The 14601-nt window shown below is 36.3% G+C and overlaps 1 protein-coding gene across 7 annotated transcripts in view; it reads right to left on the reverse strand.

The window, feature by feature from the left end:
• Window positions 1-5651: 5651 nt before the first annotated feature.
• The window catches only part of LOC125673609 (carnosine synthase 1-like), a 30898-nt gene continuing 21948 nt past the window's right edge, over window positions 5652-14601 (reverse strand). For all 7 annotated transcript variants that reach the window (XM_056160279.1, XM_056160278.1, XM_056160282.1 and 4 more), the window contains 6 exons: window positions 11859-11958; window positions 9492-10298; window positions 8764-8929; window positions 8374-8679; window positions 8015-8277; window positions 5652-7855 (listed from right to left, as the gene is read on the reverse strand). In XM_056160279.1, the coding sequence (XP_056016254.1) occupies window positions 6623-7855; window positions 8015-8277; window positions 8374-8679; window positions 8764-8929; window positions 9492-10298; window positions 11859-11882 (2799 nt within the window). In that variant the 5' untranslated portion in view covers window positions 11883-11958 and the 3' untranslated portion in view covers window positions 5652-6622. The remainder of the gene's footprint in view (window positions 7856-8014; window positions 8278-8373; window positions 8680-8763; window positions 8930-9491; window positions 10299-11858; window positions 11959-14601) is intronic.

The following is a 14601-nucleotide window of genomic DNA, read 5'->3' on the forward strand; positions in this document are numbered from 1 at the left end:
TAAACATTAAACACAACGTTTAAATCTTATGTTCTTAAAAGTGGTTAATTTGTGAAAATATTTTAGTTGGTATGAAAACGAATTCAATTTGTAAAGAAAACAGTTTGAATTTCCTCTGTCTCTTTTTATTTTGCATTTTGAGCGTAAATTGTTGAGATAAACGCCAATTTGTAGCAATATTCCATTAACACCTGCATATGGTGTTTATTGTTAAGCCGTTCTTGGCACACTGATTTTGAGTGCGGATAACTCCGTTTACCTGATCAGGATATAGGACTCACGGCGGGTGTGACCGGTCAACAGGGGATGCTTACTCCTCCTAGGCACCTGATCCCACCCCTGGTGTATCCAGGGGTCCGTGTTTGCCCAACTATCTATTTTGTATTGCTTATAGAAGTTATGAGATTGATCACTGTTCGTTATCTTCACCTTGCATCCACAACTTTTTGACAATTAGGCCTCAAATTCAAGGCCCCCTTTTCTGCCACCTGAATGCTCTGCCTCTCACTAAAAATCAATTGACATCACTGCTACACAAGGCTGTGAAATTAATTGGTCTAGGCACATCTATATTTAAATCACACTCATTCAGAATAGGTGGGGCTACTCACTTGTACTTGCAAGGTGATTCTGACGAGGACATCAAGTATAAAGGAAGATGGAAATCCAAAGTATTCAATTCTTTTATTAGATTTTAATGGTAACGCTTATGCCTGTAACATTATCGTATTCTAACTGAGTACTACATTTGCAGGTCATACTACTGTTTGGTTTATCGGATCCTCAATAATTCATTGCGCTGCCCTTTATGCAGACAAACAATTTGGAAACGCTCACCTAGATCTCCAACAGCACATTATCATTATATCTTGGTCCGGTAAGAGTGGGATGGTTTAGGACGATGTAAAGCCCACAATCAATCATCTCATTGGTCAAAAGGTTCATCCAGATCTGGTTCTGATACAATGTGGGGGCAACAGTATAGGCACTATGACATTGCGTAGGCTCCAAAAATATATGAAATTGACTATTGTAAACTTGCAGGCCCTTCTACCAAACACTCGCTTTGTATGGTCACAAATACTCCCAATAAACTACTGTAAACGTATTATATTTGGCGTGTACGATATTTGGCGGAAATCGTTTTTTCAACAAGTTAGCGTAGATTTGATTTAGCGCATTCCTGAATTACTTTAAACATCTAGATTTACGGATGGCATTTAGCGATGTACTTGATTTAGCGGAAGCTGCGTTCCGCCAAAGGCGCTAAATAGAATACACAGCCAAATGTAATACATTTACAGTATTATAGACACATGCTCTCAAACATTGCAGGTGAGAAAGCTCGGAAAAGAATTAACAAGTCTATAGCCCCATTCATATAGTACAACGTAATGGTGAATACATTAAATACCCAGATCTCCTGCAATGTACCCCAATCTTATATCGTGATGGAACACATCTGTCCAATACTGCTCAGGTTATATTTGTAAACACCATACGTGAGGCATTGCTCAATATTGTACATAACAATGCCGAAATTTATCCCCAGCCCTTTTCCAGCTAGATGCGCGGTCTCCCTGTCATGGCAATGGCGCAAAATTTTGCCCGCTTTTGGTGGATGTCTTCATGTATGCATATTCTTGATCATACATAAGGACATATGGCCGAATTTTGCATAAGCCTGCCCCGGATTCTGTTTTCTTCCAGGTCCGTTGCCAAAAATTGGGCTTATTTTGATTGGCACACTGATCAAATCTAATGGCTGATTGAAAACATTGATACCCTGGTTGATTGTTATATTGAGTGATTGAAACATTCATGGATGAAAACATTGATTCATTTGTTGATTGTTGTTTGATTGATGGAAATGTTGTTTGATTGAAATATTGATCACTTTATTGAGCATTGATCTTACGTCATAATTACCAAAGTCGCTGTAGATTCATGCATTGTAGTTTAATGACTTATTATATAATACAATAATATAGTGAAGTAGAATACTATTGTTGAAAGAATTTAACTTGCATTGTATTACTCAAGTAAAGCCATGATAAAGACTGCCAACATTGTGTTGTTGATCTGTTTCAATAATGCATGAAAATCACTTATAAAAACCGTTTTAGATGGATTTCAATTTTTAGGTAATGTTTTTTCATTGAATTTTCAGGAAAAGATTTGTGAATAATGCAAAAATAAATGTGGCTCCATAGGAAGATTTTGTGTTAAATATGGGTTTAGAAATATTAAAACATTTACAAATAGTTTTACAAAATTCTACATCGGTATCCTGTGTCTTTAAAGCAGTAGTATTTGTAAATAATTCTATGAAAATATGGGATCTTTGTTTCTCATCAATCAAAAACCCACAAATCAAAAATGATTAATTCCAACACATGCAAATTAAATTACTGTAAACAGTTGGACTCGCTGCATTACTGGGTAATGATAAAGAATGAGGCTGATACTCTGCTCATTGAATGTTGTATAACTTTATTGACGTGTTGATGATGACAGAACTACAAATATATATTCATATACATTCCATACAACGATAAAAACAAGATAATTCAGCTGTTAACAGGATGTCTATTCTATTCAACCTAACATATAGATGTTACATGTGACAATAGATAAAAGGGACAATGTTGTCATGATGTAGATGCAATGTGAACGATGTAAACAGTATCGTGGGTACGATGTTAACAAACTGTCGATTCGATATCGTCCAACATTGCAATGTCGACGATGTAAACAGCATGGTGGGTACGATGTTGACACACTGTCGATTCGATATCGTCCAACATTGCGATGTCGACGATGTAAGCAGTATCGTGGGTACGATGTTGACACATTGTCGATTCGATATCGTCCAACACTGCGATATCGACGATGTGAATGATGTAAACAAGATAAGAGTAAAATGTTGATTAACAAAACAAACAAAAAAATCGTGGACTGGGCATACCTTTTTACTATGGCCTCCGTCAAAATATATAGCTCATTTAAACAAACCTTTAGTGCACAATCAATAGCAGTTATAGGTACGCAATGCTTAGTCAATTAATACACAATGCCTAATGATTGAAAATAATAACGCTAATGTTATCGGACTCTATTTATTTACAATCTCAAATAAATGAAGGAAAAGATAATTTGCTTGTAGAATACTATTTTTAATCGAATGTTTGATAAGGAAAGCATACTGAAATAATTCCACAAATTTCAGCTTGTCTGTAAATATGTGTCGTTATCTAAGCGCCCCCACCCCCTTTTACTTATATAGGTAATTTTGCATTGAGTAGATTGAGTGTTATTGTGTCATTTTATGATTGTATATGTTGTTTAATCTAAGGCAACTCATGTGGATTTAAGCATCAATGCCAGGTATGTTTATTCCGGAATTGTGTTCTGGACTTTAACAGGCATCATTCTTAATTTACTGCAACATCACTTCCAATTTCCTTTCAATTCTGCAGCATTCGAGAAGGTCGGTAAATTTTAGAGCGGAGAAATTTGAAATACCCACCCAACCCACCCTTCTCTTTGATTAAGTTCGTTTTTCTGCTGTTTAGATTTTTCGTTTCAGATATCGGATGCTGTCAGCATTCTGGGATCTTCCATGACTCGTCACAGTGACATTGAATTGGAGTTTTAGTGGTTCGGGGAGAAATCCTCACCTTCAAATTGGATGTTATATTGTGATGTTGACAGTTGATATGTGAATGTTGATTTATGAATTATTTGATATTGACAATTTCAATAAGGTTCAATACAAGTTAAATACAGTATTGAATACAATGTATGTTGATTATGTCGGTAGCTTGATTGTGATTACCCAGCAGGCTACTTGCCCATTCGGACGACACAAAAATGTTGTTGTTGGGGGTGAGCCCTGTTGTTCGGCGGTCCCACCGTTGTTGGTTGTAAATGTTGTTTCTGACCACTGTGGCCATTATCTGCCAAACAATAAATTGTTAAACGCTTATATGTTGCGTTTCATCTCAATAATCCATGAGGAAGTATATCGTATAAACAATTCCCAACATAAGCTTATGTTTTGGGAAAACTGAATTTATGATTCAATGCAGTCTTAGATAATTAAATTATAAACACGAGATGGACGCAATTCAGTGTTTTCAACGGGGAAAATCTAGAAGGAAGCACCGTATAAAAGTGTAATCTTCACCAAATTATATCATGACCCTAGAACATATGTTGCTATTAAATTAATTTCTTAGGATTTGATGCACTACTTGATAAACACGCCTTTGATTATTCATTGCGAGAGGGGATATTGTAAACGGGACCGTTCCCGTGTGTGGGTGAGCATGTGTGGGAGTGTATGTAGATACTCCACAGACACATTTTGCTCGATTAGTTTGATACTGCACAGGTAGCTTTGTTATCAAGAGAGAAAAAGTCATGTTGATTTTGGGGTCAAAAGGATAAAGGTCACTACGGACCTTCATAGAAAAAGCTTGTAGATACTCTACATGACACAATTTTTGCTCAATTCATTTCATACTACAAATGTAACTTTGATATCAAGAGAGGAAGACCCTAGTGATTTTGGAATCTAAAGATCAAAGTCGCTACGGGACTTCATGGGAAAAAGTATTGAAACACTCATTGGGAGCCTTTGTTTTTAGTATATATTTTAAATCAAAGGCCTGAAGGGCCACAGTGGCGTCGTGCCTGAGTCACCTTGGCCCATATTTAAAGATTTTCCCTATATATTCGCATGTAAAACTTTGATCCCTACTGTGGCCTCAACCTATCCCCAGGGGCCAAGATTTTCACAAACTTGAATCTGCAATTTGTCAGGAAGCTTTCATGAAAATGTAAACTATGGCCCATTGGTTCTTGAGAAGATTTTTAAAGATTTTCTCTATAAATTTTTTGTATGTAAAACTTTGATCCCTTATTGTGGTCCCATCCTACCCAGGGGGAGGGGGGCATGGTTTTAACAAACTTGAATCTGCACTATGTCAGGGAGCTTTCTTTTAAATGTAAACTTCTTTGGCCCAGTGATTCTTCAAAAGATTTTCCCTATATATTTATAAGTAACACTTTGATCCCATATTGTGGCCCCATCCTACCCCCGGGGGCCATGATTTTAACAAACTTGAATCTGAAAATAAATATCGATATCATAGCCTTTTGCGGTAGTGATACTTTTAACAAATGTTCAGGTTACCAATAAAGCATGTGGGTCTCTTGTTGAATTAATGATTTTAAATAGCAATTTAGGAACTTGAAATAACAAAATGATAATCTATTATAATTTTTGTTTATCAATTTCAAATAACAAATTATTAATCTGTTGTAACAAATTATCAATCTGGTGTCACAAATTATTAATTTGTTATGACAAACTAAAAAAAAAAAAAAAAAGATACTGCTGTGGTTGACGCCTGAAAGCACACAGATGCCCAGGTTATGTGATTGACAGCTAGGCTGGTGTTAAGCATTAATCTGCTAATCGTTATCTTTTTTATTTGCATTTCCAAATGTGCAATGCATAATATCACTTAGAAAACAAATGGTCGGGATTTTATTTTTACTGTCTATCACAACCACACACGCATAATTAGTTTCTTTGTTTTTTTTGTTTTTGTTTTTTGTTTTTTTTTTGGGGGGGGGGGGGGGGGCGAGTTTTATATCAAGAGGAATATGGTAAGAGTAAATTTTCATTAATATCTATAAAAGTTCAATCAAATTCCTGAATGTTCATCAACATTATTTGATAGATTAAAAACACCTGCACATAATTGACTCTGACAGCTCATTCCGTATTTTGTTATTCTAATCTGGGACTCTCTAGCTTTTGTCTCTATATGATAATTAAGTTTGTCGCCTTATCAATATTAAGAGTTAATTGACTCACATACTGTTCGTGGGAAATTTAGTCATTCTTCCAATATCTTTTCAATGCTACACTCAAGGAATAAATCAAGTTGACGTAATTCCACTCCATAATCTTTCTTCTACAAACCCACGCCTTCTCAGACATCACGTGAATTCACGAAATATAGTCCGCATTGATATTGAAACTGAATAATAATTTTTAACTACTTTTTGCAATTTTTCATATCTTTCAGATAATTGTAACATTTTTTTTATGAATGATTTTTCCTATTTCTCAAACTGCAGATATCATTTGATACGTATTTACTTTCGCGCCTTCTGAACTCGGCCATTTCCGTTACCTACAGAGGCCAATATCTTCATCCGCTACAATTTCCATGCTGTGTTTCATATATATAAAGAGAGATGATGTTGTTCATGGACTAAAATAATGTAAGATTTCTACATTTATATGAATTCCTTGTGGTTTGTATCAATATTGTCATGTCATGTATTTTATTTCTTCTGTAAAAGTAACTACTTTTTTGGCGGAAGGATTGACAGAACATCAGCTGCGGTTGCATAAAGAATTTGAGGCCGTTCGATCGCTATATGACTTTCGAGCTACCGCACGACGCCATAACAAAAACTTCAAGCTCTCCTATCATAACTATGCTTTACGTAACAAGCAAGGCGTTGAAGAATAAAGGATGTTGCTAAACCAATTATAAAATTAAAAGTTACAAACGAACTACAACGAAAACTGTAAACGTCACCTGAAATCTGACAAATAGTGTTCTACATCGTATTTTGTGCTTGTAACTTTCAGAGTGTTACAAAGTTGCAATAGCTTTTCTTTCGCTGAACTTCTACTTTCAGCGCAAACTGCGATGTTGCAAAGTGGCTCTTCCGCATCAGAAGTTGCATGACTCAAATCATCTTCAATCAGAGTATAAATGACGTCGCTTTGACTCCTGAAAGCCTCCACCTTGTCCATAAATTCTTCGCTTCTAAAGACTTCGGTGTGTACGGATGGTACACACATCACGCCCATGATATGACATGAGGGCTGTACCGTGGGGGTTGCAGGCTTTATGCCACTTGCTATCATGAAAGCATACCTGACCATATCAACCCCATAACACTTTAAGATCCAGTGCCTGTTGTAGAAGCCTCCCATTCGAGCATTGATTTCAATGAGTTTTGGTCCAGTTGGTGTCATTTTCATTTCGACATTAAAGACGCCATTTTTCAATCCGATCTCCGTGCAGCATTGGTAAGCTGCCGTAATGAGCTGACTAAGCTTATCTGGACGGAGACATGAGGGCATGCATGCAGCGGTTTCCGTGAAAGATCCCGATCGAGTAGGGCCGTTGTCGGATACGTAGGCTACAACGAGTTTTCGTTTGTAGATGACTAAATCTACATCATGCTCTGTCCCTTTAATATATTTCATGACCATCATGCTGTTACCGTGTCCGAGTCCAATTCCTGGATAATCAGATTCACAGGTAAGTTTGTCTCTAAGGTCGTTGAAATGTTGGATACATTCGGCAAGGTCACAACAGAGCTTCACCCCTACTGCACTAGAGCCATACTCCAGCTTCAACATGCAAGGAAGATCTACTTCCGCAACAGCCGATGGAAGATTGACAACTTCATTCACATGCACACATTTTTCCGTATACAAATACGTTCTAGGAAAATGAGGAATATCCCCCGTTCGACAGGACAATGTTTGGTGTGTTTTGGATTTCTTCTTGGCAATCTTGGCACTTTCCACTCCAGCACCTGTAAGACACATTCTCTCGTTGATCAGGGCAGCTAGAGGCCCGCAGTCTTCCCAGAAGGTACAGCACCCATCAATGCTAATTTGTTGCTGTTGAAGAATTTGTATTATGTTCTCAGCATGTACTTCATCCTTACGGTGGTCTGAAAACTCATACCTAATATATTGGCTGACGATAGGAGCCAACTCTTTTGGAAATGTGTCAACAAGAACAATCTATAAAAAGGAAACAATGTTAATTGGGTTTCAGAATGAAATCGAATCTGTACACAACTGTAAAATAGCTGAAGCACAAAAACGAGAGAGAGAGAGAGAGAGAGAGAGAGAGAGAGAGAGAGAGAGAGAGAGAGAGACTCAAAATGAAAGTATGTAAACCTTTATTTTGTCCTTTTCTGCAGCCTTCAGTATATATCTCTTGCTGTTTAAGCACAGGTTGAGGACAAGAATGGTTTTACCCTGCAACATGAACTTTTGAGATCTTTCAATCATCGTTTCCACCAGTGGTCCCACGGACTCTCCAGCCAAATACGGATTCAGATACTCGTAAAGCTGACAATTGATGGTGCAATCATGAGAGTTGACTCCTATTCCAAAGGGGACGTATTTTCCACCTCTTTTACTTAGGATATAGTCAATTCCTGTTTAAAGAGAAAACATACTTAAATAGATGCAGAATATCGTAGTTTAATTCTTGTTTACACGTACATGCAGGTACTATGGAATTCATAGCTAACCTATAACGTCTGTTTGTGCTTCGATGCCTCCTTTTTCGGCCACCGTTAGCGCATTTTCATGGTTGATTATGCTTCTGAGGAGATTCTGTGATCCTTTCTTAACAGTTTCGATTATCTGTTCACTTTCTTGTTCAAGGCCCCACTGAATCAAAGTAGTTTCTAATGACTGTGGTTCTGTGTTGGCGCCATTGATTGGATACTTTTTTCTTCCGACTCCACAAATAAGGGTGGTTGTCACTGGTTTATTGTTTGGACCACGACACACATTGGCGCGAAGACGAAAGGAAAAATCCTTCATTTCGTTATCTAAAGGTGAAGAATTCATATTTAAAAACTTTATAATATGTAACTTCTATATTGCCATTTTCAGTAACTGGCTCTGAGCCCTACCTTCTTCAGACGAGTCACAGAAGACTTCAACTAAAACACCGTCTCCAGGATCTAAAGTCTGCATAACCTGAATAGCAGCGTCACAAATACTCTTGGAATCCATTCTGCTGTGATACGATACACCCATACTGCCATGCCATCTTATTCCGGATGGTTTGACTACAATCTAGTATGTATGGGAAGAAATATACTTCATTACTTTGTAAACAAAATTTATATACAAAATAGATTTCATCTGAACGATCGCAATGGCCTGGAAGTTAGAGCGCTCACTTCCCAACCGGAAGTCTCGATTCGATTCTTTATTCCAGCGCCGCTTCACACCATTAAGACATTTAACATAGGTAGTAACTGTTCCTTCGCCAAAACCAATGGACGCGAAAGCCAGGTTTCTTTCGGATATAACCCCTAAAATTAGACGTTCCGTGTCATGGTAGGGATTGACACGATAAGAAGCTCTCACTGCTACTATCTGGGGCACATAGGTTAAAATCTATTAATGCCAAGTCTATACCTACAGGTGATGACGTCTCTTCAGGACTGAAAACTTCTCGAATGGGACGTTAAACAACATACAAACAAATAACCAGAATTGTCATTCACATTTTGAAAGAAAAGATTGTGTTCAATTACTTATTTACACCTTTACATCAACATTTAATAATTTGATTTACTTTAGTGCGTTTGTTGAAATTTAATTGTTTCAGTATCAAGAAAATCAGTTTTACCCGATCTACACTTCCGTCAAGGCTGTTTATGTATGACAGAATTTCCTCCTCCACAACATTGTCTATCCCCTCCTTGGACACCAACTTAATCATTTTAATTTTGGCATCATTTGGTACGTTGTACTCGTATGGAATTTTATAGCCAAAGGCCAGAGTTTCTGGGTAAGCGACACCTGCTTCAGCCATTAGGACCCGCGTCCACAACGTGTCATCAGTTCGCTTCACGAGCTTTTGCGAGCTGGACATCGGACAGTCAAGGTTGACCTCTAACCCCTCTCCATCCCCAGTCTGACCATCTGTAATTGCACGTGTGAAAAAGTTCACGAAGTATGTAACTCGTCTGGGTGGATCAAACACGTCAATGAACGTTCTCCCTCCTGTATCAAATGTTATGGCTTTGTGAACATACAGGGTGTTCAACGTTGGGTCATGGTTACTTGGAGATACTGTTAACCATGACTTTGACATCACAAGAAGCATATCCCCGGGACATCTTCGACCTCCGTCCAGCAAGATGGCCATACATTCTACAGGGGACGATAAAATGACAATGGAAATCCCGGTATCGGGCGGCGACGTTCTAGGATTCATCGTTCTGTCTTCCGTTTCCGGGTAGTTTGTTTCGTACAGAGAATACTGTAGGGCATCGTAGTAGTTGTATATGTGTTTATCGTTTTCCGGCGGCTCCTCAACAAAATCAGGTGGTGCAAGGTTAACATCTCGGTCCCACTCACAGTAGGAACCAAGAGTTGTGGTGTACTTGTCCGCTGTTAGTGTCTTTTGAAAGGCCGTGGTCTGTCGGTTTTTCTGAAGATTGATTAAAATTTCTTTAGTTTGATGCTTTAACCTCCCCCCTCCTCAAAAAAGGAAACACATGAATTGTGGCTTTCCTTTTTCGTACTATAATCAAGAAATGAATTATAGTTTCATGAATTGCAACGCTTTACACCATCATGAAGCGCGTTAGCACTTTATAAAAAGTATGCTGGCGTGAAGCGTTGCTGTTCATACCCTCATATCTACATTTCCACTGTTTTTACTTTCGATATCTTTACCAATTGAAATGATAGAATGTGAACGACGTACGTATGAATTTTGATAGATATAGTACGACTACTTTACTGGCTGGGATGAAAGTAAAATGTAAATATACAAAATAAAACAAGATTCATACACCTTTTGCTCGTGTTCTTTAGGTAAAGACATTGGAAATGTAAATATTACCTCTTGGAAATTGATTTTACAGCAAACGTAAAATGATGAATAGCACTATAACTAGATGCTGTCATAAGACAAGAATACGCGCAAGTATACTCTCTGTCAGACTTGTGTAATTAGGGAAGAAGCCACAATAGTTATTCTATATCAGATCATATACCATACATATCTTTGCGGCATATGTCAAGATGCGTTGATTATTCTGTTGGGAATTGGCTCTGGTGTCATCCCAAACCCTATTTCATAATTGTTGAAATATATTCAAATTAATTGAGGTTCTGACCCCTAATCATATATTTTGTTGCACATATCAAGATGCATTGATCATTCTGATGGGCAAGTGTCCCGGGATCATATCAAACCCCAATCATTTTTTTTATTGTTTGAATATTTTTAAAATGATTGAGATTCAAACCCATAAAGCAATTTTTTTGATGTATTCTGTTGCACATGACACATTGCACTGAACACCAGGTTTGTCTTCGTCGTTTTCCTACTCCATTTGTTTCTCAAGGTGAAAAAGAAATTCCGAAAACTTTTTGCACATCTAAAGGACACCACCAATCATCTTTCACAACCAACAACCCCCCTCCCAAAAAAAAAAAAAAAAAAACCACGACAATTTTTTACCCTCATAAAAAATTCCGAAAACTGGTTGCATATCTACAGGACACCACCAATCATCTTTCAAAGGATGTTTTGGCTACTGCGTAAGAGTTCTGGGAAGTTTTTCGATCCCCATTTGGGCACCAAGGTGAAAATGAAAATACAACCTTGTTGCACATCTACAGGACACCACCAATCATATTCGAAAAGGTGATTTGACTATTGCATAAATGTATGAGGAGTTCTGGAAACCAGGTTTTATTAGGGATAAAACGTTTGTTTTACCCCCATTGCAAATTTGAAAATTCCGAGCCTTACTGCACATCTACAGGACACCACCTATCATATTCCAAAATATCAATTGGTTACTGTACAAAGGGGGGATTTTGAGAAAGAAGAAAGTGTGACAGACGGACGAACCAAGGAAACAACAATATACCCGAACTCTCTTTAGAAAGTGCGGTATAATGACACATATAACAATGAAGAATTAAAACATGAAAATTTTCTCAAGATAATACATGTATTCTTATTTATACTTACCTTTGGTAAATTATTTTTCTCCATTCTTTTAGTTGCCCGATCCTTAAATCCGATGGGAGACTTGTCAGTACAGCAGACGGAAAACAATGAGCATTTAATGCTTGAATAAAGAAAATGAATCATTTTATAAACATGCAATCCAAAACCGAGTAAAAAGTAAACTACACACCTGTACCCAATTTGTTATTTTTAGAACAAAAGAGAAACATTTCTATCGTCTGTTGTCGCAAAGCTGTAGGTAATTTAATATCATTTTGACAATGAAAATAACTTATGTGGATATCTAATTTTAAAACATTCATCACCAATTGCAAAGCCATGTTTTAACTGCATTTTCCACAAATAAATACCATAAACATGTGGTCATAAACTTTGATTTACCATATAGATAATTGACCTTTATGAATTTAAGGTAAATTATGCCGAAATGCAACACATAATGTAGGTCTAGAGTGCACACTGTTACCAATAAAAGTACACATAGAATAAATACACAGAATGATACCATTCCGGAATACATAGATTATTATTTGAATCATGTTATACACTTTTATTGAAAAATGTAGTATTGTTAACACAATGAAAGATACATGTTACAAATATATTTTAACAGTGATATACATAAAGTCTTAAGAATTACTGTGAAATTCATTAGAGATTGTTTTGAATACAGAAGTCAATTACTTTCAACTACATAAAAATTATGTAAACATTATGTATTGATGTTCAATGGGCCTTTGCCAGTTATTGTAATTGTGTTTGTGCCAATAAATATTTGTATTTGTATAATTGAAAGAGATTTGCACGACATTTGATGGTGAATTGTTGTGACGAGCGCTGATAGCCCTGTAAGTTGTTTCCAACATTGTGAGTTTATATCTTTATTGTGCATTACTACAATTGAAAATACTATATGGTGATTTAAGGTTGTAATGTTACTTTTGATGAAATAAATTATTTTTGATGCTTCAGTTAGAAAAAAAGAGAACATTCCCTGTGCAGTCATGTTTGTTTATTTAACATTCCCGCATTATGTCATTTACTAAGATGTGTAATTGATCAGTTAGGATATATTTAAATATGTTTAAACTTATGTGCAAAGGTGTGCTTGATCTTCAGTTTGTGGTTACAATGGTAATTTATTTCTTGCTAGGTTGTATACAAGTGTGTGGCCCTGTATCTGTTGAGTACTAGACTTGCATATTTTGCATGTTTGGCCCTATTTGGGGTAAGTTTATACTATATGCAGTAATGTGACTTATAAATGTTACTTACATTGGTACATAGAGTGGTGATAATCTTTAGTTTATAAGTAAAGACTGATCAAGGTCAGTTAGTTGTATATATACTGACTTTGTGTAATTTTATGTGCAATTATTTTTCGTGATTATTCATATGATATGTGAGTCTCATTTTTGTAACGTAATATTATTTTCTTTTTTCTCATTTTTTATTGCACAGCACACTGCCAATTTTTGCCATATCATAATCATACATACATTTGAAACTATGTAGATTAATAAATTGATTTATTATAATTAGCTAATAAATAGTCTATTATGAAATCTGCGTAAAATCTAGAGAATGTTAGCGTTCAATATCCTGAGAATTTATTATAGGATTAAACATTCTTTTTGAAGAATTTATCGATGTGTAAACTCCGGACATTTTACTCACAAACTGAATAAAAGTGCGAAACACTTTTGTTAAGTTTGTGAGTAAAATGTCCGGAGTTTACACATCGATAAATTCTTTAAAAAGAATGTTTGATTCTTATAATTCCAATTCATTCACTTGATTAACAATTGCAAAATTTAAATAGTTCCCCCGCACTATGTTATTTGTTTTCAGGCGTGTATGAATACATCACGTTTTCGGATATATTGATGTATAAACTCTTGTTCAGCTTTAATTTTGTCCAATCAAAACAATTGTAATAAATAACATTGGAATTATTGAACGCTAACTTTGCATTGCGTAAAGTGTATGCGCCCGAAACATTCCGAGTATGAGCGTTTAATATTGACGTTACCGTAACGACGTAAACAAGCCAAAATGGCAGACGACGGTCCTCTGAATCTGACAGAGCCGGTAGATCTATTTGATATTTACTTAAGCAAAATGTTTTACTAAACATAAATTATGATGTCCCCATTTACAAAATCAGTTTGCTTCATACATTAATGACGGGTTAAATATTGAACAGTTAAGAAACGCATGCTGTTATTGCACACCTTCACCTTAGATGCCAATATTGATGAATTCTCGTCTATTTTGGAGTAGTTTGAGTGAAAAGGGATATAATTTAACAACTAAATACTTTAGCTATATAATAAAAGGGTTATTGAACTTATATAGGTGAATATTGGCATTCGTTGGCTGTCAACAGCCAACTCGTGCCAATATTCACCAATAAAAATTCAATAACCCTATAAAACTGTGTAAACTTGGTTATCACAGATAGAGTAAAACGCACTGTGACTATCTAATCTCTTAACCGCATATATTTAGTGGATCCATGTACACTGCAGACGGGAGGAGGAAAATTGTCTATTGTTCTTTTTTTCTTTATTCAGAAGATACAATGTTGTAATTAAGATGGAAATATAATAATCAGCAAATTTATCTGTCAGCCACCTATATAGAGATTGTAAAGATTCTAAGTCAAAGGTCAAGGACACATTACGGTATAGCAGTTTTTCCGCGGGGTGATAAATTTGGGTTACTTTAGCGGTTAGATAGC

The sequence above is a fragment of the Ostrea edulis genome, chromosome 3 (assembly GCF_947568905.1).
Source record: "Ostrea edulis chromosome 3, xbOstEdul1.1, whole genome shotgun sequence".
In the NCBI taxonomy this organism is placed as follows: domain Eukaryota; kingdom Metazoa; phylum Mollusca; class Bivalvia; order Ostreida; family Ostreidae; genus Ostrea; species Ostrea edulis.